Source organism: Acartia tonsa, chromosome 1, assembly GCF_053477335.1.
Source record: "Acartia tonsa isolate MP-2025a chromosome 1, ASM5347733v1, whole genome shotgun sequence".
Lineage (NCBI taxonomy): Eukaryota > Metazoa > Arthropoda > Copepoda > Calanoida > Acartiidae > Acartia > Acartia tonsa.
Window position 1 is genome coordinate 51,578,986 of NC_137260.1, and position 22,737 is coordinate 51,601,722.

General features: G+C 31.9%; 4 protein-coding genes across 4 annotated transcripts; 3 read left to right on the top strand and 1 right to left on the bottom strand.

Annotated features, from left to right (window-relative positions):
* The first annotated feature begins 5,721 nt into the window (after positions 1-5,721).
* LOC145312144 (histone H2A-like) lies at positions 5,722-6,236 on the top strand. Its single transcript, XM_080151335.1, has one exon. It carries the CDS (start codon positions 5,728-5,730, stop codon positions 6,103-6,105), a length of 378 nt encoding a protein of 125 aa, XP_080007461.1. The 5' UTR covers positions 5,722-5,727; the 3' UTR covers positions 6,106-6,236.
* Positions 6,237-7,666: 1,430 nt separating this feature from the next.
* Positions 7,667-8,077, bottom strand: LOC145327984 (histone H3). Its single transcript, XM_080171514.1, has one exon. It carries the CDS (start codon positions 8,075-8,077, stop codon positions 7,667-7,669), a length of 411 nt encoding a protein of 136 aa, XP_080027640.1.
* A 1,196-nt stretch (positions 8,078-9,273) lies between these two features.
* LOC145312203 (histone H4) lies at positions 9,274-9,660 on the top strand. Its single transcript, XM_080151452.1, has one exon. The coding sequence runs from the start codon at positions 9,286-9,288 to the stop codon at positions 9,595-9,597; it is 312 nt and encodes a 103-aa protein (XP_080007578.1). The 5' UTR covers positions 9,274-9,285; the 3' UTR covers positions 9,598-9,660.
* Positions 9,661-12,020: 2,360 nt separating this feature from the next.
* On the top strand, positions 12,021-18,606 carry LOC145330841 (luciferin sulfotransferase-like). Its single transcript, XM_080175507.1, has 13 exons — positions 12,021-12,204; positions 12,851-12,920; positions 13,273-13,394; positions 13,960-14,061; positions 15,078-15,132; positions 15,856-15,925; positions 16,244-16,286; positions 16,431-16,526; positions 16,773-16,867; positions 17,202-17,310; positions 17,772-17,834; positions 17,932-18,004; positions 18,340-18,606. Exons 1-13 carry the CDS (start codon positions 12,178-12,180, stop codon positions 18,447-18,449), a joined length of 1,035 nt encoding a protein of 344 aa, XP_080031633.1. The 5' UTR covers positions 12,021-12,177; the 3' UTR covers positions 18,450-18,606.
* The last annotated feature ends 4,131 nt before the right edge of the window (positions 18,607-22,737 follow it).

Consider the following 22,737-nt stretch of genomic DNA (forward strand, 5'->3'; position numbering starts at 1 on the left):
CTAAGTAAAGAACATTTTAAAATATCAAAACTATTTGAGGGTTAAATATATTTTAAATAGAAAATTATTAGTAAACAAAATACAGTTGAGGAAACTTTGCGAAAAATGTTTGTGAATATTAATGTGAACTGTTAGGAATTATTGGAAATACTGGTAATAATAGTCTGGCTTGTTACTGAGTTGTGTATTAGCACTGTCCAGTATTTTTATTCTTATAAAAATAGTATGGCTTTTCACTGAGTTGTGTAATAGCACTGTCCAGTATTTTTATTCTTATAAAAATAGACTGGCTTGTCACTGAGTTGTGTAGTAGCACTGTCCAGTATTTTTATTTTCATAATAACAGTCTGGCTTGTCACTGAGTTGTGTAGTAGCACTGTCCAGTATTTTTATAATAATAGTCTGACTTGTCACTGAGTTGTGTAGTAGCACTGTCCAGTATTTTTATTTTTATAATAACAGCCTAGCTTGTCACTGAGTTGTGTAGTAGCACTGTCCAGTATTTTTATTTTTATAATAACAGCCTGGCTTGTCACTGAGTTGTGTAGTAGCACTGTATAGTATTTTTATTTTTCATAATAATAGTCTGGCTTGTCACTGAGTTGTGTAGTAGCACTGTCCAGTATTTTTATTTTTCATAATAATAGTCTGGCTTGTCACTGATTTGTGTAGTAGCACTGTCCAATATTTTTATTTAAAAAAAATAGTCTGGGTTGTCACTGAGTAGTGTAGTAGAACTGTCCAATATTTTTATTTTAAAAAAATAGTCTGGCTTGTCACTGAGTTGTGCAGTAGCACTGTCCAATAATTCACTTTTTAAATTTCGAACATTAACCTAATTTTGTTTTGCTTTACAATTTTGATATCATGCATTATTGAACAAAGCTATGTTGTATACAGAAATGAAATAAAGTTTTGATAATTGTGAGGGTATAGACAATACTTCTATAGGACAAGGCCATGCAGACGGGCGGACATTTGTAATTTAATTGATGACTAATCAAATTTTACTTTTTATTTGTTATTAGTTTCAACAAGAAGAAATAAAATTAACTATTTTTGGATGTTATGGGTAACGGTAAAAGAAAAATATCTAACACTTTGGACGAAAACAAAACAATTACTTTTAAATGTCACAATGTTTTTTTTTAATTGACAAGAAATAACATGTAATGTTTTTCTTATTAATTTGCATGTCATTAATGTTTATTTGTAATTTTCATAAAACTTAATATAAATATGCTCTAAGACAGTTTCAAAATAGAGGTTTGATAAGATTTCAATTAAGCGCTAAACGAATGTAACGATATTGAAAACCAATAAAAATTTAGCTTAATTTATTCACAAATAATTCATTAAAGTTCTATTTATAGATGGATTAATAATATTTATGAATGGAACACAATTTGTACAAATAGAATAACAAAATTGTTATTTAACATATTTTTAGAGTCACAGATGAAAAAACAAGAATTATATAAAATCTTTTAGATTTATTACAATAAAAAACTTTAGACATTTTTACCTTCTATAAAATCCGCCTGTCCGTCCTATAATTCTGGAATCTTATGTCTAGTGGAATATTGGATTCATTACACAATGTTCCTAAATGCATTCAAGACATTATAAAAAATAAGATAGGTTTTGAATTTGAACGAAAAGTTGTAATGTATCATTTTGTTCTAATTGCTCTGTTCCATATTAATACTATGTGTGTTCTAGCAACTATTTTACTAGAGTGTGTAGGTTTGTCTTTGCATAGTCGTATTCTGGTCATTGAAATCTACGCCATTTATCTTTAGAAGGGCTTATAACCTGCTGGAGCCTAAATCTACAGGGTATTATCTCGTAGGGCTCATCTAAACCTTACTCTATCTAACTTAAAATAAACACAAACACAAGATTTTTAAAATTTTGTAGTGATCTTTATTTTAAGAGCTTTTTTGTTTAACTATTTCTTGATGAACTTTTTATTGATGTTTCCATATTTGCTACAAATCTTGATCATATTAAGGAGCACCGTGATTTACTTGTAATTTCTTGTAATGTATTATATTGATGGTGCATGTTTGTGTTTACTTTTTCAATCAATTGCATTGCGTACTTTATGTTCATAATTGATAATAAAAAAAGAATTTATTTGATTCTACATAGGTTTTAAAAGCGAAGCTTTTCTGTATTTATGGAATGTCTGTTCGTCCAAAACAGACAGTTCTTATCGTAATTTAGTCCTATTAGATTTGCCAATCGATTTCTAACTTAATAATAGTGATTTTTGTGACAGTGCATTGCTACTCTATATTTGTTAATGTTTCTTTGTGACGCCATCTAATTTGTTACGCTTTACTTTTAGGGATGTTATCATCCTTGTATTATTTACTTACATATATGTTTTTTACATTAATACATAACCAATTAAGTTTTCTTAAAAAAGAACAATTATCGGTATAAAAGTTTTAACTTTTGCTTTAAAAAATACTTTTAGATGTTTAAAACTATTAGCAATTCTGAAATATAAATTTATGTAAGTCGCTATTTAAACTAATGTACAACATTTCAATGTTACAATAAAAATATGCCCATTTGTGAAAAAAAATATTGTTGTAGTTTTGACTTTATCATAACATTTGACAAAGCTAAACATATTAAGATTTATCTATAACATAGTTTCAGATTTTCATTTTTGCAAGATAAACACTGGATCTAAGCTATACTAAAAACATAAATTTAATACCAAAATAAAAAAAATTATATTTTATCCCTATTTCTAACTGATAATAATTTTAATATAAAGATTTAATTTAATTAACACGACTTTAAACAATATAACAAAGATAGACGAAAACACATTATAACGGAGCAAACTTGTAATAACGTTTTCATCAAATCGTTTTTAAAAATATTATATTTTTACAGTTTAAACTTTTGCATATGAATATCACAATTGCTGTTCAGTTGATTGTCACTATTTTACTTTACTGAAACATTTTTCATAACAGACAATATGCAATGGACGATTGAGTATGTGGTTGAATGAAAAGGAGGTATTTGCTCTATATATTATATTTGTGTGTGTATTTTTACCCAAGTTTATTTTATTGGTCCAAATCAGCAATGTAGAGATTAGTAAATCATTTAAGCTCACTTAATTCGTTTATTAAAATTAATGAATTAATTGGGAACTTAGAATAACTTAATTTTTTTCATAAAATCAAAATAATGTTTAATACGAATGGTAACATCTTTTCTTTTTCTATTATTCTAATCGGAAATCATAGCCTCCAATAATAAGGTGCATATGTTAGTAAAAAAAACCTAAAATTTTCTACCTACTAAAATCAAGTATTTAAATTTTTAATGTCCTTTTTTAGGGATATTGCATAACATAAATTTTCTGGCTTTAGATATAAAATAACCTAAATTGACTTTGTATAGATTGTTGAATGAGAATAGGAGTTTAAAATTCATAGAATGAACTTTCATCTTGTAGCATACGTATGTTTATTATTTTTTTTTTAGTGGGAGCCAAAACAATCCTCAATCCCATAATTTTGTTTTCTAATTTTCAGTTAATTTACAAGAGCCTAAATCCCTGGTCGCGATGGGAGAAGTATTGGCCATATTTACCCAAGTATAATGAATATACATACACACTAGGCCCACCACCATACATCAATAACTTTCCTTAATAAAATTTATCCAGTTTTACATTCCTTCGACCATTTTTTTTGCTGCTTTTTCAATGTCGTTTTTACCTTAACATTGAGGTGTCAAAATAAGAAAAAATAACACCAAACACGGTTTAAACGCACAAAGATGCAATCCTTATATAAAAGTAAAAGGATGCCGAAGGATCCTGGGAGGGTTTATAACCATTTTGGGGGAGGGCAACACAAAGCAAAGAAATAGCTTGGAGGGGCACTATATATATAAAAACAAGGATGACAACATCCATAAGTAGCGAAGCACAAAAATTATGTAAAAGAATTTAAAGATTAGTTGTCAAAAACATGTATATTGGGTAAAAATCACGAAACCTTTTCAACTTTTGTTTTTATTTTTTTAATACTTATAAATCAGTACTATGACTAACAAACTGACGGTCATAGAAAATTACATACTGGATGCTCAAAACAACGGGAAATTTAATTTTGATATTTTTAACTAAAAAAATTTTGAAATTGGACCATAAACACCAAATAAAAATGTGAAAAATACAAAAATAGCCTGAAACCTGCTTAAAGGTAGTCTGACCGTCATAGTTGTTTTCTTGAAATGACAGGAAATTTTATTTTGATATCTTAAACTGAAAAAATTTTGAAAATTGGACCATAAACACCAAAAATATGGAAAAATGTGAAAAATACAAAAATAGCCTAAAACCTGCTAAAAAGTGGTCCTACCGCAATTGATGTTTTATAGTTAATTGGGCTCCTTAATAATGGGCATGTTGTAAAATTTTTTTTAGTTTTTTATCTTTTATAGGAGCCGAGAAAATCACGCTTCCCCCAAACTAAGACAGACGGACATTTCAAATTATAGAGTAGCTTCGCTACTAAAAAACATTTCCTTACCGTAGTGCTGTAACTTTCCAATGTATTTTATTCTCCCAGTCTGCAATGTTATTTTAGGATTTTTTTATTTTTAAAATTTTATTTAAAATTAATCACGTTTATGATATGTAACTTTAAATAATAACTAGCGGCTTCGCCCCTAGCCTCTAGGGGCTTTGCCCCAAGAGGTTTAATCAAACCAATTTTTCGTATTTTAGATTTAAAAGAAAAATTAAAAAAAACGCTACAAACAGACAGACAAACAAACAGACATCGTTCTACTTTGTATTATAGTCCAAATATATGTTAATTATAACCACAGAGCAGAATGTGCTAAAGAGTAATCAAACTAGGAAACAAAATTATCTCGGCTGCTATTCAAGAAAGACTTCTGATCATATGTGTTTGAAAATCCCCTTATACCATCCAAAATATAACATAGTTTGTCCGTCTTTATCTCTCTAATATACATTCAAGTTTTCTTGCAAAATTTTATTTTTCATCTACTCTAGAAATTACTTTATTTGTCGGCAAAAATTAACATAACTGCTTTGGAATCCATCAAATTTTTAAATGAAAATATGTGTGTTGACTTCAAAGAGGCCCTTTAGAATTTTGTGTGAATTTTCAAATGACTCATGGGCATCTAAACATCTACTTTTCCTTATGGTTGGCAGCCCTTGTTATTATTTATATCGAAAACAAAAATTATGAAAGGTTTAGTGAATTTTAAGTTCAGCTCTATTTGATAATTATCTTTAATAGGGTATAAAATATCTAGCTATACTTTACAGGAATGATTTCTCTAAATAGCTTTCGATTTATTATTAAAATCATACAAATACAAATCTTATTTATATCCTTATACTTCTTTCACTTGAAATTTATCCTTTTTATATTTCTTATCTTTCACCTAAATTCTTTATTGAGAGGAGACAGATTATGAAAGTGGCTTTGTGGACTAAAACGGTGGTTTTTAAAGATCAGGCGGTCAACTTATCAAATTAAGATTTATATTGACAAAAAAGTGGGCGGTGTAGAATTATTAAGCAATAGTACACAAGAAATGGGTTGAAAATATTAATCCAGGTAAAAAAATTTCGGGTATATGATCAATGAAAATCTCAAATCTAGTCAGTTGGAATTTGACATTTCTACTAAACACATCATCAACATGTCAGGACGTGGCAAAGGTGGCAAAGTTAAGGGAAAGGCCAAGTCTAGGTCTAGCCGTGCCGGCCTTCAGTTCCCTGTGGGGCGTATCCATCGTCTGCTCCGCAAGGGCAACTATGCTGAGCGTGTAGGAGCTGGTGCCCCAGTCTATATGGCCGCTGTCATGGAATATCTGGCTGCTGAGGTCCTGGAGTTGGCTGGTAATGCCGCCAGAGACAACAAGAAGACGAGAATCATCCCCAGACATCTCCAGCTGGCCATCAGAAACGACGAGGAGTTGAACAAGTTGCTGAATGGTGTGACCATCGCCCAGGGAGGTGTTCTACCTAATATCCAGGCTGTTCTACTACCTAAGAAATCTGAGAAGACAAAGGCTTGAATTGAATGAAAATGGTCAACGGAAAAGCGCCCTTTATAGGGCCACTAAAACTTTTATCTGAGATATTTCTGTGCTTGTTTATAAATTGAAATATAACTTAAATTATTTTGAGAAAAAACAAAACTAAAAAGATTTATATATATAAAAGGTGTAGTTGCACGAAATGCATTCAAATTGAATTTAGTGAACTGCTTTTTTTCAGTTCAATAGTTTAAACTGCATCTATATGGCATATATTTGAAAGAATTTAAATTTTCTATAAGGTAGAATTAGAAATATAAAGACTTGAAAATCAGATTTTAACAAAAACCAGCATGATGACTACTTTGGCGGTGCCTAATTGATTGCTATTTATTGTAATTCAAAATTATATGGAACTCCTGTAACTCATGCCTACAATCAAAGTTGTTAAATGCACTTCATGCAACTATCCCTTTGGATATACTTGATTAAATAGATTGAAGGTTAGATAGATCCTTATCGACTTTGTTTTATTCCTGTTATTAGTTATTAGTTGTGCGAATTTATATCTTTTTCCATGCTATTTTGTTAAAATAATGATCTAAAAAATGTTGATGAACTAAATCTATCAGAAAAAAAAGAATGATAACATCCATAAAGCGAAGTTCTAAAACCAAAAGGTAGAGCGAACGAAACTGAACTCTTGTAGAACATCAAAACTACAGAATATTAATTTAAATGTATAAGCAAACTTGTAAGTTGTATATAAACAATAAACATGTCCAAAAATTACGTAGAAACAAGATTGTATTTAGGGACATGCTTACATTTTGGGGCTTAATTACTGAGATGCTTCGCTTATAACATTGAGCCTTGCTGTCCTAGGAATCATCATTCCAAAAATAAGATGAAGAGGAAGATAATAAGTATGTCCTTTAACATTATCCTGTATTTAAGCAGTTTTTTTTATCAATTTCACTTACAATTTTGTATTGATTTTTTATATTTTTATTCTAATAATTCAGTTATAGAAACTCCACAAGTGCTAATGTTCGTTTGTCCTACCGTTTCAGAGCTTCGCTTTTATTGATGTTTTCGTCCTTGTTTTACACTATATTAGACTTATGAACTGATACCTATTCTAAGACTTGGTATAATTATCCTATAAATCTAAATCCAGTACTAAGCATAAGAAATCTAAGCATTTAGATATTTCTAGTAAATAGAATATTTTTGAGCTGGATTTTTTAAAAATCGCAAGTTTACTTTTTTGAGAGAATTATTTGCAAACTATGATGATAATAACAGAAAATTCAAACTAGCTAAAACATTTATATATTACTTTAATTATTACTACATAGAATAGACAAATAGGCTAAAACCTTCCCAAGACTATTTCAATAGCTTCTAGAAAGGATAACTGCATGTATTCATTAGTTATTGAAATCCTAAACATTACTACTTTAAAATATTTATATTAAGTGCTAGAACAGAAAATATTTATTTTAAGTTGACTTATTTATACATATGTTTAAAACCTCAAATATCAATTATTTGTGGTCCTTAATAGGACCTTGATGTCAAAAAAGTGCAAAGATAACTAAGCACGTTCTCCACGGATTCTTCTAGCCAGCTGGATGTCCTTGGGCATGATGGTGACTCTCTTGGCGTGGATGGCGCACAGGTTGGTGTCCTCAAAGAGACCAACCAGGTAGGCCTCGCTAGCCTCCTGCAGAGCCATGACAGCGCTGGACTGGAATCTGAGGTCAGTCTTGAAATCCTGGGCAATCTCCCTGACCAGACGCTGGAAGGGAAGCTTGCGGATCAGAAGCTCAGTGGATTTCTGGTAACGTCTAATCTCACGGAGAGCAACAGTACCTGGTCTGTAGCGGTGGGGTTTCTTTACACCACCAGTAGCAGGCGCTGACTTTCTAGCTGCTTTAGTTGCCAGCTGTTTTCTTGGAGCTTTTCCGCCAGTAGACTTGCGGGCAGTTTGCTTGGTACGAGCCATTGTTGGTAGAATAAAGTTTGAAGTTAACTGATTCAATGTATTGCTAACCTCCCTATTTATACAATGTTATGAAAATCTTCAGGGTGTAAAGAAATGTAAATGGTAGTTGTTTGATGGATACAAAAGAGCACAAATGGGCGGAGTTAAATATTTGGAAAAATTTGGTTTTTAACAGGTATTAGGATTAAGAAAAGGGTGATTTGGAGGAGGAGTTAAATGCCGGAGCTTGTGTGTGTAATATTTTTATCTAGAATTTTGTACATCCTAGCTTTTTAGAAATTTTTATAATAAACAGTTTGATAAATTATTGGCCAAAAAAAAGTTACAGAATTCTGTTATAAAATCCAAATAGTAACCAGTATCAAAGAATGAAGCAAATTAATAAAATAACCATAAAGCAGGTGTACGGATAAAGTGAAAAATATAGCAAATGCCCAGTATTCATGGGAATTTTAAGAAGAAATTTTAGACATCTATCTTGAGGGCATTCTTCCTTAAACTTTTAAATCTATTACTGCATTACCGATGAACAACCCGACAAAAAAAGAATAGAATGGTTCACAGATTAGTCAAAGAAGTCTTTACAAATAAATGTAACTGTATATCTTGAATTACAGAAGAGTCCGCAGCCACATACATAGACGTCCAAGGGGGGGGGGGTATTCACCCCATTACCCCCCCCTTGGAATTTAGGGGTGGCACCCCCAAAATTTTGGATTTTCAATTTTTACCCCCCCCCCCCCCCCAAATAAAAAAAGCTTGGACGCCCCTGGCCACATACACTTTAAGACACGGCAGTCGCAAGCTTTAATTCGCCCATACATTTTTAATAACAATTAATCAAGCTCTATTACTCTATAAATATTTGTTTTTGTTTGCACGTTTGTCTAATTTTTTTAGCCTCACCTGTTTTGATTTTACTTTTCTTGTTTATTTATTATCGTTTCAATTGTTATGGATTAATGAAATGAAGAACAAATGAATTAGAAAAACTTTACCAGCAAAACTTTTATTAGTGGAAATTCAGTAAGGAGAGGGTAAAAGGGTGATTAACCCTCCCTCCCCTATAAGTATTATTATCTTTTAAGTTTTAACCGACACGCCCATTAATGCAAAGGAGATTAAAGTGATCTGACTATAAAATAATCATGATCAGCCCATATCCTTCAGTTTAATATTAAACTTCACCAAAAGAACATATCATCAAGATGACTGGCAGAGGTAAAGGTGGCAAGGGCTTGGGCAAGGGAGGAGCCAAGCGCCACAGGAAGGTGTTGAGAGATAACATCCAGGGTATCACCAAGCCCGCCATCAGGCGTCTAGCTCGTCGTGGTGGTGTCAAGCGTATCTCTGGACTTATCTACGAGGAGACCCGTGGTGTTCTTAAGGTCTTCCTTGAGAATGTGATCAGAGATGCTGTCACCTACACTGAACACGCCAAGAGGAAGACTGTTACCGCCATGGATGTTGTCTATGCTCTGAAGAGACAAGGACGCACCCTTTATGGATTTGGTGGTTAATAATTGCAAAACAATAGCTGGCAAAAAACGGTTCTTTTTAGGACCAATTAATTTCTACCTAAAAGATTATATTCATATGATATATTGCATTTAGTTCTATCAAAAAAATTTTATGCAGAAAATATACTTTGTGCATGTTGGATTATTGCACATTCTATTTAATCCCTGGAATGATCGCATGTTTAAATTCTAATATCCCGCGTGATTCAAATCAAATAAAATATCTGTACAATGCAGTTGTACTGCACTTAAAATTATACAAAATATTTCTAGATTTTGATGCGGGCAATAAATTAAATTGATCTCTATTAGACACACGGAAAAAAAGACAGGAACATTAACGATAAATTAGTTTACTCTAATAAAAATGCAATACAAATGACCAATGATAGGTCAGTATACATTGTAATTGACCAATGGTAAAATATATACTGGTCTATTATTGGTCATTGTATTGTGAGACGTAATTTATTATAAGGCATTATAAGCTGCTTCCCCAAATTCGCTATTGCAAAGAATAAAGTAGAAATTTTTGACACTATTACTTAGTACAAATCAATCTATATTAGATTTTTTTAATATAACGAATGGCCTGATCAAACTTCGGGGAAGGATAATTTTCAGTATATTGTCCCCATTCTAGCTCTGATTAAATACAAGATTAGGTATTATCCCTACTATAACTCCATGGACCACATAAAAACTCCTCCCTTTTTGTCCCCAACTCTTCCTGGATGCTCCAAACCCTTATTTAACTTAACCTACTTTTAAGTAGCGAATCAACTCTAAAATTTTATATGTTCCTCCATTTGTTCGTTTGAAACGTCTAGGGGGAAACGTGATTTTCTCGTATTCATCGAATCCGGTGGATAGGAACCGGTTCTCATCAATACGAAAAAACTATGTCTAGCATCGTATTATATCCAGCTTTCTACGAATATAAAAATGTACAATCATAAGATTAAAACCAGTTTTTTTTTAGCCCGTGCCTACGGCACCTAGGGGCTAAAAAACTGGTTTTAATCTTATAATTGTACATTCTATATCCGCGGAAAGCCGTTTATAATACGATGCGAGAAATAACTATTCTCAGCTCCTATAAAAAATAGACGGCTGAAACTTTTTGCTAACATTCCCGCATAATTATGTATTAAACATCCATGGCGATCCGAATTTATTAATCAGGTTTTTAGCTACTTTTTATATTTGTCTCATATTTCTCCACATCTTTGAAGTGTTTTGGGTTCGATTTTCAAAATTTTTTAGAGGACAGATTACTATTCAATTTTCCGTTATTCCAAGGAATTTTTTTGTTCAAACATGAAAGGACAGGTAGCTTTTATGATTTTTTTTTACTTTTCCTCATATCTTTCATGTTTTAGCTGTCCGATTCTCTATGTAAATAATTTTTTTAGTAAAAAAAAAAATTCAAATTTGTTTTTAGCAACCGGTATGTAATCTATCAGTCTGTCAGTCATAATTATAAATATAAATATCAAAAAAGTAAAAATACGTGAGAAAGGTTTCATGAATTTTTTCTCCAATAACAAATCCTCTTTAAATCTCCTTGTCCGCATTTTTTTTGTGTTTCGCTACTTATGGATGTTGTCATCCTTGTTTGTGTTTCACTTAAAGTTGGAGGGATGTTGCAGACTACATTTTAAGTTTGTGGGTAAATTGTAAATGATATAATAAATCATCATTCAATTGACTTCTAAATGCACATTTAGTGTGACTACACTATATAATTTCCTCCCATACAATTTAGGTTTTTAAACATATTTACAAGGATGACAACAGCCATAAATAGCGAAGCAAATAAATTATCGAGTCTCATTTGTAAAGAACAATGTGATTTAAATAGTTAATGATTAACAGTAAGAGGAATCTTAAACATCACATTTTAAAAAAATATAAATTCTAAGCATTACCATGGACCGATGAAAAAAAGAGATATAAACTAGATTATAATTTATGAGAGGACAGACGGACAAAGTGAGATACAAATTAGCTACATTAATAAAAGTAACATTTTTAATCATTATTTTTGTGTGTGTGCTAAGCCACAGTTTCATATTTTTTCATACTTTGGCACAAACAATATAAAGATTGTTTAGAATAGCTTCGCTACAAAAAAAAGGGTTTAAAATTTGATAATTTATCTATCTATAATGATAATATTTAGTAATTTTAGATTGAAATGAATTCTTATCTCTATTTATCAATTATAAACTAGAAAACATTATTTGTTTGCTTGTGAAAGTGTTAACAAGGGCTCGGCAGCCGCGCATTTAAACACGATTATAAAAATAAAATTCTAAAAAAATGGATTGTCTGTTTAAGATCAGGTTTATACATCCAGCTGAATTTTCAAGTTATGGTAAGATGATTTCACTGAGGCTTACACGCGGCTGATGCGCGGCTGCCGAGCCCTTGTGTTGACTATATGACAAACAAGCCTGCATATATGTGTATGTATAGCCTAGAGATAGAAGTGTACATATTACCCAATCAGTCTAGTCTTGTCTTGTACTTCAACAAGGTCTCATCAAATAGTGTACTAAAGTGCAGTGGGACAACATGATTACAACTGAGCAACTTAAAGAGGTGAAATTTTAAACAATTTGTTTAAATTCAAAATATTGTTTCCAAAGTAAATTTCCACCTAAGAAAAGGAAAATATTTAATATTACTTGGATCTTACACCAGATTATCATGAAAATTATACAGTGAACCTTGTTGCTGGATCTCTACTCTACATACACCCCCTTTTATACATCTCTTCCTCTATTACTGGATTAACGAACTGACCAATAGATTATTTCCATATTAGCAACCTAAATTGACGATAATTTTTCCCCTCTCATAATGTCCACGTATATCTTATACCCATTAAAATAGAATATATCTTTTTTAAAATTTTGAAAAGTTATGAATTAAAATTTTTTACTAGTAGCGAGCCAGCTCTATAATTTGAAATATCCGTCGGTCCTACTTTACTCCCATTTCAGATAGACGGCTGAAATATTCACATATTTCCACAGAGTTTTATTAAGATTTGCTTATTCGTTGGGGTGCTAGATCGATTTATAGATTTTCACGTTATAAATTTTAAAAGGTTTCATGATTTATTTTAGTTTAATGTTTACTTGTTTATGACACTGCTCTATAGTTTTTTTTCCCCAGATAGCCATCCATATTTTTTTGCTTCGCTACTTATGGATGTTGTCAGTGTCACCCTTGTTTATTATAGACTGAGGTTTTGAAGAACTTTCTTTCGCATGCCCCATTGTACCCGCATGGATTTGTTAAATTTCAACCAGGTTAATACATTATATCTGTGTTCATCCTATTCTATTATATAAAGTAGTAAGCTTTTTTGTCTGTAGCGAAGGATCTCACTAACCGCTGAACAGATAGGGTTCTCTAATTTAGATATGCTTCAGATAAGTCCTATGATGGTTTTGGGATATTTTATTTTTAGATATAATATTTGGGATGCCCTTTTATGCTATGGGCGTGACCGATAGTATGTTATAAAGTATTCTTAACCCGAAAATGAAGTGTTGCTTATGATGGCTACGGATGGCGATGTTGTCAGCTGAAAGCAGCTGCGGATTGAGTGGCTGAATATTTAAAATCGCCTAGTACTGTATAATTAGTATTATCATTCAGGCGGTTGTGTGATGCCCCCATGCTATGAGAAATATCACCACCGTATTCAAAATGAATTTAAGGCCCGTGATGATGATGTTTGGGTGGCCTCCTTCCCAAAATCTGGTACAACCTGGACACAGGTATATATTATATACAGTATGTATTTTGGTTTTGATTGCCTGCAAATATTATCCTTATTTACCTATTACTTTGGTGCATCAATCCTCCTGAAAAAAATCTCTATGCACACTGACACCTCTGAATGTACACCTATGTGAGCTTTGGGGGTGTATTAGAAGAGACAACAAGAGGGGAGTAATTTTATAGTCAGGGATGTAGGGGGATGTGATCCATATGTGTTTTGATGTCCTCCTTCTGAACGCTTCTGATTTTAATTCAGTTGTCAAATGTGATAAAATTTAATTGACGGTAGCTTCTATTTAAATTTTCGGCAGTTGCCATCATGTTGCATTTGTCCAAAAAAGGCATTTATTAGGTGGTGTTATGTAAAGGTTAGAACAGCCGACCCTGCCTGTAATATATACCCCGTTGAAGTTAGAAATAGGTTTTATCAAAAAGAGGGATAAACTTGGGAATCGGTGAAATAGGTTTCAGAAAAAGAACCAAATTTTCAATTATTTAGTGATAAATAAATATCAACGTTGTTTTAGTTGTAAATATGAAACAAGCATTTTAACTATTTAGGAAATGGTTTGGAACATTATGAACAACGTAGATTTGGAAACAGCTAAAAGTGAATCTTTAGATATCAGAGTCCCATTTATGGAAATATCTGGTATCATAGAGGTAACACTTATATCCTCTAGGGGCACTTAAGGTGGGAGGAGAAAAGGCGACCTCCCCCCCATTTTAAATTTGAGTTTTAAAAAGAATAAGTAAAAAGAAATTTTTTTTTTCGGGGGGGGTGCATTTTATTGGGACGTGGAGATGCACTCCCTAAAAGTAGTTTTAAAAAACCTGCCCTGGACCTCTGAGAAGCTTCACTGTAAAGGAGAACCATATCGGTTCGGCGGTGAGCGAGACCCTTTGCTACAGACAAAAAAGCTTAGTACTTTCTATATTAGGATATGTTCGTTCACAAATTAAAGATATTAAAATTAAATTTGGTGCTTGCTTACATGTGAAGACCGGAGCACCGAAAACCCCCCCCCCCCGCTTAGTTTTGACAAAAATCAAAAATAAGGGGGGGGTAGTTTTTTAATGTCTGGAAAACGGCAAGGAGGAAAAAAGCACCGCAAGGCAAAGAATTAACCCCCCCCTTAATTTTGAAGAAAATCAAAAATAAGGGGTGGGTAGTTTTTTCACGCCAGAAAGTTGAGTGAGGTAAATCAAGAAAATCCAGTATACCAGAGGGGAAACCTTATTACAGGGATATTCATGTTTTGGGGCATAATTTCCTTATTTATTGACTTTGGCCAGTAAAAGGTTTTAATTTTGCGCAAAATTAAAACCTTTTACTGGCCAAAGTCAATAAATAAGGAAATTACGCCCCAAAACATGAATATCTCGTAATAAGGTTTCCCCTCTGGTATACTGGATTTACTTGATTTACCTCACTCAACTTTCTGGCGTGTTGTACAGTGAAAAAACTACCCCCCCCTTATTTTTGATTTTCTTCAAAATTAAGGGGGGGGTTAATTCTTTGCCTTGCGGTGCTTTTTGCCTCCTTGCCGTTTTCCAGACATTAAAAAACTACCCCCCCCTTATTTTTGATTTTTGTCAAAACTAAGCGGGGGGGGGGGTTTTCGGTGCTCCAGTCTACCACATGTAAGCAAGTACCTTAAATTTTCTTATTTGTTTAGCCTGGTCTAACAAAGGTTATAAGCGAAAATGCCAAGCAAGAAAAAGACCAATCAGGTAATAAATTATACAAATTTTTCACAATCATATTTCAATTGTGTGCAAAAAAAGTCATATTTTATGTACAAACAGCACTAAAAAATTGTTTAATCTTGGAAAGGACCCATATGACGCTACCAATAGAGGAGATTCATATAGGTCCAGCGTTAGTGATTTCTTCTTTTAACAAACAGACTAAAGCCCCACAAAAATATAACTTACCTCTTTTAAATAAGATTAAAAAAGAACAAGCAAGCCAAATAAAACACAATAAAAGAACAATATTTATTTATCGTATGGTACAGTCTAAGTTCCAAGAACATTGTAACAAAATCACGAAACCTTAACACACCATCCATAAGGTTGAAGTGTAAAATAACCCTCAAGTCCTAATTAAAGTGTCAAGGGAATTAGTTGGAAGGATGCAAATTCATCATACCATTAGATGTCAAAAATGGTACCTACTTGCTTTATTATGCACAGGACAACAAGGAGTTTGAGTAGGGGAGGTGTCTTGGCCCCAAACAGGTGCAACTCATTACTATGCACAGGGAGGGTCCTCACACAAATATCGTGCAATCAAAGGCTTGGTTGTCTGTTATGTTCCTTAAGATACATTTCTTGCTTAATAATAATAAAAAGTAATAATGTTTGGCGCGATACATATAGGGGCTAGGTTAAAGTTACTTGTATTTTAAAAGATTTCTTTAAGTTGACATGACATGACTTCTGGTGTTTCAGATATGAGTGGTGTTATGCCTTTGGATGATTCATTGGATAGTGTGCTTAACCTTCCAACTGAGAAACCAAGGTATGCTTGGATACTTTTTTTTGTACAATCAAGAAAGACGACTTTTATAAAATTGAAGCTCAATAAATCAGTTAGCCGAATAGAATATTTAAAATGCAAGATGCTTTTCAAAGGAAATATCTACTTTTTGAAGACTTGATTATAGAGATCCTTGACTTATGATATTGAGCTTAGTAGTAACAGGAATCACAGAAAAAAAGAAGCTTCTAAAATGAATATTTCTGAGCTATCACTCTGACAGATATAACTGTTTTTATGTTTAGCTTTGCCTTTGTCCTTGTTAAGATAAAAATATTTAAATACAGATTTACATTTTAGAGTCATGAAAACTCATTTACCAGTAGAACTGATGCCTCAAGAGGTAAGATAATATTTTAATCATGAAAACTTATGCATAGTCTTATTTATAAAGGTTTTATATCTATTTTTTTGATTGATGAATTAAAATAATTCTATAAATACAAAAGTAGCTTATGAACTGCACTAGAAAAAATAATTTTTTAAGGCATTGACAAACAGTAAGATAATTTACGTGGCAAGAAATCCTCGAGATGTCGTCCTCTCTTGGTATAATCATTGGAGGATTCTGGAAGGTTATTCGGTAAAAAATAAATTTTTAATAAAATTCAGGGACTAGGACACTGTAAATTTAAGTGAAATATTGATAAACACATACTGCCATTCGTGGGCTTAAAAACAACTTGAATGGTTAAGATTTGTTGAGTTGTACAAAGTAACAGTGTCCAAATTTTTCCACCAATTATTATAATCTATACGTAAGAAGTGGTAATTTTGTTTATGTTAATTGACAATACACATTAATATGATATGTTTCATGTATTTGCAGGGTGATTTTGATGGATTTTTCGACGCATTTTTGGAAGATGTTGGTGGCTATTATAGTCCGTACTTTAGCCATAACATTGGCTACTGGAATATTAGGTAAACAATTGCCATATTGGCTTCAGAAAACAAGCGACTTCAAACTTTGTATATCAATTCCTGAAACAATTAGGTACAAGAAAGCGCAGCATATCTATAATCTTTACTAATAACGACCGTATGTCAAAATATTGTCCTGTTGAAATGCACTCACTCTAAGTTTATTGATTTTCGTTTTCCCGTCTGACTTATTATAGGATGTGATCTTATGACTGCTTTAATACCCTAAACCTACCTTCATTTTAAAAGAACGATCCTACATCGTAACGTATTGGGATATCTTTTTTGTCATGATATTGCACAAAACCAAATAATAAATAAATATTAACTTTAGGGAGAGAGATAATGTGATATTTATATTCTATGAAGACATGAAGAAAGACCTGAAATCTGTTATCAAAAAAGTTGCAGATTTCGTTGGCAAAGAATTAACTGACAGCCAGGTTTATTTTTAGTAGCAAAGCTATTCCATAATTAGAAATGTCTTTTCGTCTACCCCAATCCTGGTATTAAATAGCATATCTAAGTATAATATATTCATGGAGGTCGGACTGCTTTTGACTTTAGAACTTAAGTTCTAGTTGTTGTAAGGGTTGTGTATTGTACTTTTGAAACTAAAAGAGACGATTCCTTTGTATTACTAGCATTTATTTTATATTTTTTTCTGTTTGTTTTATTGACATAATTTAATTTTTTTGTGCTACGCTTCTTGTGGGTGTTGTCATCCTTGTTTAGATAATTTACCTTAGAAGGTATAGCTTTTTTTATTTATTTTTCTAAACAATGTTAGTTTTAAATCAAAGAATAAATACTATAGCTATTTGAATAAAAGTGGGAATGTAGAAAATAACTCTACTTTGATTTTAAAATATATTGTAAAATCATAATAATGTTTAAATTTCAGATTGAAATATTGTATGATCATCTCCAGTTTGACAATATGAAAAATAACAAAGCTGTAAATAAGGTAAGAGTTATATGTGAATAATTTAGAAATTGCCTGATTAAAAAAACCGAAAAAGTAATTATAATGTAATTAAAAATTTATATGGTTTTCCTTGTAGCAAGAAGAAATAGAAGGCCTGGCAAAGTTGACTGGTATTAAGTCCATAGGAGATGGAAAGTTTATGAATAAAGGTAAAAAATTATTTTTTCAATATGTTACATTGTTACATAAGCATTATATTAAAGTAACAGGACCTGTGTTTGTATATCTGTACTATATACAGAAGGAGACAATTTGGTTCTAACTTGTACACGGCCTGAGAAGGATTATAACTATTCAGGGGGAGGTTACCATTATTTTTCCTAACTCAAGGGCCCCCTTGGGGGCGTAGCTGCTATTATTTTATTGTTTTATGTGTTTGTAATATCTTGCAATCGTTAAATAATATTTATGGATTTAGGGATATTTTGAGCTTTCTTTTTTGGGTGATGGGAGGTTCACCAATTAATGGGCTAAAAATTTACAGGTAAATCTGGAGGCTGGAGGAGCAAGCTGACGGAGGACCAGATCAGCAGGATGCAGGCGTGGGAACAGGACAGACAAAAGAACACGGATCTCAAGTTTCAATATGATTAAATTAAAATAACTTATCAATATATACCCATCTTTCTTTGTATAGCATCGATTCTATGTATATCATAAATATAATTAATTCATGTTAAATATTAGATATCTAGATCTGATTTTAAATTTGATTATTGTTATAAATGTAAATGAAATAAAAGAATCAAATATATTGTAATTTATTTTTATAAAGCAAAAATATAAAATGAAAGATACCAGATACAAAAATAGGGAATAGGCATTTGGCAAATGTAATTTTCTATCATAGTTATGAAAACATCTATGAAAGAAATAGTAGCTTTGCTCCACATGGTATGTTCAATACGTTCTTTCAATTATACAATGCAATTGCATTTAAACAGTTCATGAATAAAAAACAGTGTTTTAAACATAAAAGCCAAAACCAAGTATTCCAATCAGAATTATCTATACAAAGGCTAAACCTTCCCTAAAATTGGCCTTGGACCCTACTAAATATTATAATGTGTAGATGATAATTTATACAAAGTGGCTGCAATAGAAAAATTCTTGGCTTGAGTTAAATCATTGCGTTTATATACTTGAAATGATTTATTGTAAAATGAGAGAAATGTATTTTGAGTACAGACTTAAGGCTTTCACAATCACATGTATCAACACGATTTAGAAGAAAAACATATATATAAATTAACAAAGCATTTAGCTGACTTGAAACTATTTTATGAATGTATTGATGCTAGGAATTTCATCCAATTCAATCGTGTTTGTGTCAGCCTTTGATAAATTAAAACAGTTATGCGTTTTATTGTACAGTGTGGATGGAAATTGTAAAAAAGTACTTGGCGGACGCAGCTGACTGAATACAATATGCCTACTTTGTAATACAGCAACTATTCCAACAGTAATTCAGCAGTCAACAGCTGTAGCCTAACCGCCAAAATTTCCTGCAACCATCACGGTGGCTAATGGCAGCAGAAAATCCAAGGACAAAAAAACGGACACCGAATATTTTGTTTTATAGCCCTTTTAAAAAGCACAGCATATCTTTAGTTAGGGTTTGTACGTTGGTAATTCCTCACGTACTTACGAACGCAATTGTTAGCTCTTTTCGTTAATTTTCATGTTAGAATTTTCCTTTTCCATTACAAACTTTGGATTGGAATTCCTAAAACAGTTAGGCACGCTTTAGAAAGCATCGCAACATTGCCAGAAAGTCCGTAAGTCATTTAAAGCATGCTAATTTTTACTTTCTGACAACAAAATCCTGTTTATCTTATTTTGGAACATTGATTCCTTGGACAACAAGATATAATATTTTAAACAGAATCCTGTAATACGCAATTTCGCAGCAAGTTTACATACAATTTTGTTTATACCTTTCAATTAATATTATGCTTATTAAGTTTTGAAAAGTCTTCATGTTTATTTGTTCTAACCTTTGGTTTCAGAGCTTCGGTTTTATGGATGTTGTCATCCTTGTGCTGATTAATATAAGCTAATTCTGCGAGCCTATCAGCACTTAAAATGAGCAACTGAGCGTGCCCTTCTTGAATATTTTTAAATTGCATTGAAAATATAATAGTAAAAATATCAAAAACTCTCTGAGTAAAAGTATGAATATAAATAATTATAAATGTACTAACATTATCAATATACAAGTCTCTGTGAGAAATTATTACATAACTAGCAACAACTAAACAGAGAACTAGATAAAAAGTAAGAATTTAAATGTTCATGAGTAACAGTCTAGTACAAATCCAAGGACTCGTGGATAGGTAAATAGACCATGAATTTAACTTCAAAACTATACCCTATTTTTAAAACATTATCTTGTACTTTAAAAAATGGGGGAAAATTATTTTAACTGTAATTGACTAACCCTGTGTGACTGGTCGAATAGCAACATTAAATACATCTTTCTTGGTTACATAACACTATTTTCTTTAAAATAAATTTTTGAATTATTCAAAGTTTATTTATTATATTCTAAATAGATTAGTTTGTTACATAATATTATGATATTATTTTTCTATAATATGTAATTTTTGGTAAAATAAGATTAAATCTGGAGAAAATTATCTATATAAATAAACAAGAATGAAAACATCCACCGAGCAGTGATTAACAAATGATAATTATTTTAAAATAGAATATTTTTAGGCTAGAAGGTAGGATCCTTAACCTAACATAGTTATAGAGGAAAATGAGATACTTAGGAAACCCTAACTAATAGGTTCGCCTAAGAAATTCTTCAGGATTTAGACAACTATTAAATTGAAATCTGAATAAGCCTTTTTTAAAAATTTAAAGTGGCTGTACTTATATTTTAAGACGGACAGACATGCCGAATCTAGATGTAAATAAGCTTCGTTTTATTAACAAGGATAACTACGTCTATCCGTCACTTCATCTTAGTTCAGCTACGTTAAACAACTGATAATTTGATGGATAATGCAAATTTTAGGATGTAAAAACTAAAGCGTAAAATTAGAATTTACTTTATAAGAGTTTGTATGCTGTTTTATTGGTGTGCCGCTTCTGAACAGAGTTATCCCTGTTTATCTAACTATTCTCAAAACCAGTGAAGATTACATAAGATTACACATAAACCTTACAAAAACGCAAAAAGAAAAAATAGCTACCAAACTAAAAATTTAAAATATAGAAAACCTGTGTTAAGTATTGATTTAAAGCTTTTTTGGATATTAGGATGAACTCAGAACTGTTTAAAAAGGTTCTTTAATATTCAAGGCTAACTAAATCCTCTCAAATTTCCAATGCTAGCTAAAAATATTTAAATCTTTTATGAAAAAAATAATTCAAAATTTGAATATTCAACAATTAGATTTGTTTAAATTTTACTTTCTTCAAATTTTTCAGTATTTATCATCCTAAAATGTTGTAAATTGAAAATGTAATAATGTAGCATGTTTTTGTACGTGCCACCACTGCACAGCTCTGTCAGTTATGTAATTCAATATTCTACGCTTATTATTGAATTCGTGTGTGCTGTCCTTCTCTCCTCTTTTTCTCTTCTTTATCTCCCTATTTGCTATTTTGTGGATAATTTTCAATAAAGGCCTATTTAGATGCTTTATTCAACAAGTTTATTTCTATTAAAAAATGTTTATAATTAATTGATAACCATTATTTTGGCTATTAAAGGGTAAATTATTTAAAGTGGATTTTTTATAATTGAAATTTTTAAAGAAAGGAAAACTGATGCTTGGTTTGAAAACAGAAAAAAATCTTATTTTATACTTTATTTAACCCTTACAGATCGGGGGGGGGGGGGGGCTCCAAGAGCCCCCCCCCTCTAGTTTTTTAAATCTCATTTTTTTTGTAGGTAAGATGGAGTGCTGTGACTTCATGACTTTTTAAGTTTAGTAATTATACGTCGGCAAGAGTTGATTTTATTAGGATATCTGGTCTGTGTCGGTCGTGGTGTCCGGTCAAAGTCGGTTGGGTAGCACCAAAATTAGAAAAAAATTCTAAAAAAATCTTAATTTCTACATTATGACTTTTGTGTATAAGGAGAAACCTAAAATTTTTTTGGTGAATACTTAGATATCAATGACCTTCTAAGAAAAAATGTGTTATGACCGTTTGACCGCTCCCTGACCGACTTTATGACCGATTTTTGTCCGGCTTTTACTACAGACATATATCATGAATATCGTGGCTTCTATTACAGCTAGAGTCCTATAAATTTTTTTGGTAAATCCTTGAGCAACGTCAAACAGATAAAAATATTTATTGGCGCCGCCAACCGCCGTTTTACCACCGTAACCGCCGAAAATGGCGGTTTCCGTTATTTGCCGTTTTTTGGCGATGATCAGAAAAAGTAATTTTTTTGTTATGAAAAATAAAAGTTCGTCCTAAAATTTGGTCATCCTAGCTGCAAAATTGGCCGCTCTACAGCTGTTTTAAAATTTAGCGGCTGGCCGCTAAAAAGCGGCTAAGGAGCGGCCTGGCTGCTATGACTAGAAAAAGTAATTTTCTCTAAAAATACACATGAACCACCAGAAAAAAATTTTACGTCTTTATCTGTAACAGGAGCCGAGATAGAGGGGGGGGCTCTTGGAGCCCCCCCCCCCCCCCCCCCGATCTATTAAGGTGGGAATTGGGGCCCGAGCTGTAAGGGTTAAATGTTTTAATAAAGAATTTTTTATATAAATTGTGCTGTAACAGCAAGAAAAACTATTGTGAGACCCGTGCATTATTCCACTGTAGGCCCCGAGCCTTCCATGTGACGTTTGTAGTACCGTGTTGAGTAAAGTCTGCTCTGAAAGCAAGTTCAAACACGGGATATTTTGACTTA

Excerpts from the sequence above, each read along its gene's own strand:
- LOC145312144 (XM_080151335.1), top strand. The coding sequence starts at position 5,728 with ATGTCAGGACGTGGCAAAGGTGGCAAAGTTAAGGGAAAGGCCAAGTCT.
- LOC145327984 (XM_080171514.1), bottom strand. The coding sequence starts at position 8,077 with ATGGCTCGTACCAAGCAAACTGCCCGCAAGTCTACTGGCGGAAAAGCT.
- LOC145312203 (XM_080151452.1), top strand. The coding sequence starts at position 9,286 with ATGACTGGCAGAGGTAAAGGTGGCAAGGGCTTGGGCAAGGGAGGAGCC.
- LOC145330841 (XM_080175507.1), top strand. The coding sequence starts at position 12,178 with ATGATTACAACTGAGCAACTTAAAGAG. Across the intron at positions 16,527-16,772 it reads GGATTCTGGAAGGTTATTCG|GGTGATTTTGATGGATTTTT; the intron begins GTAAAAAATAAA and ends ATGTATTTGCAG. Across the intron at positions 17,311-17,771 it reads AAGAATTAACTGACAGCCAG|ATTGAAATATTGTATGATCA; the intron begins GTTTATTTTTAG and ends TTTAAATTTCAG.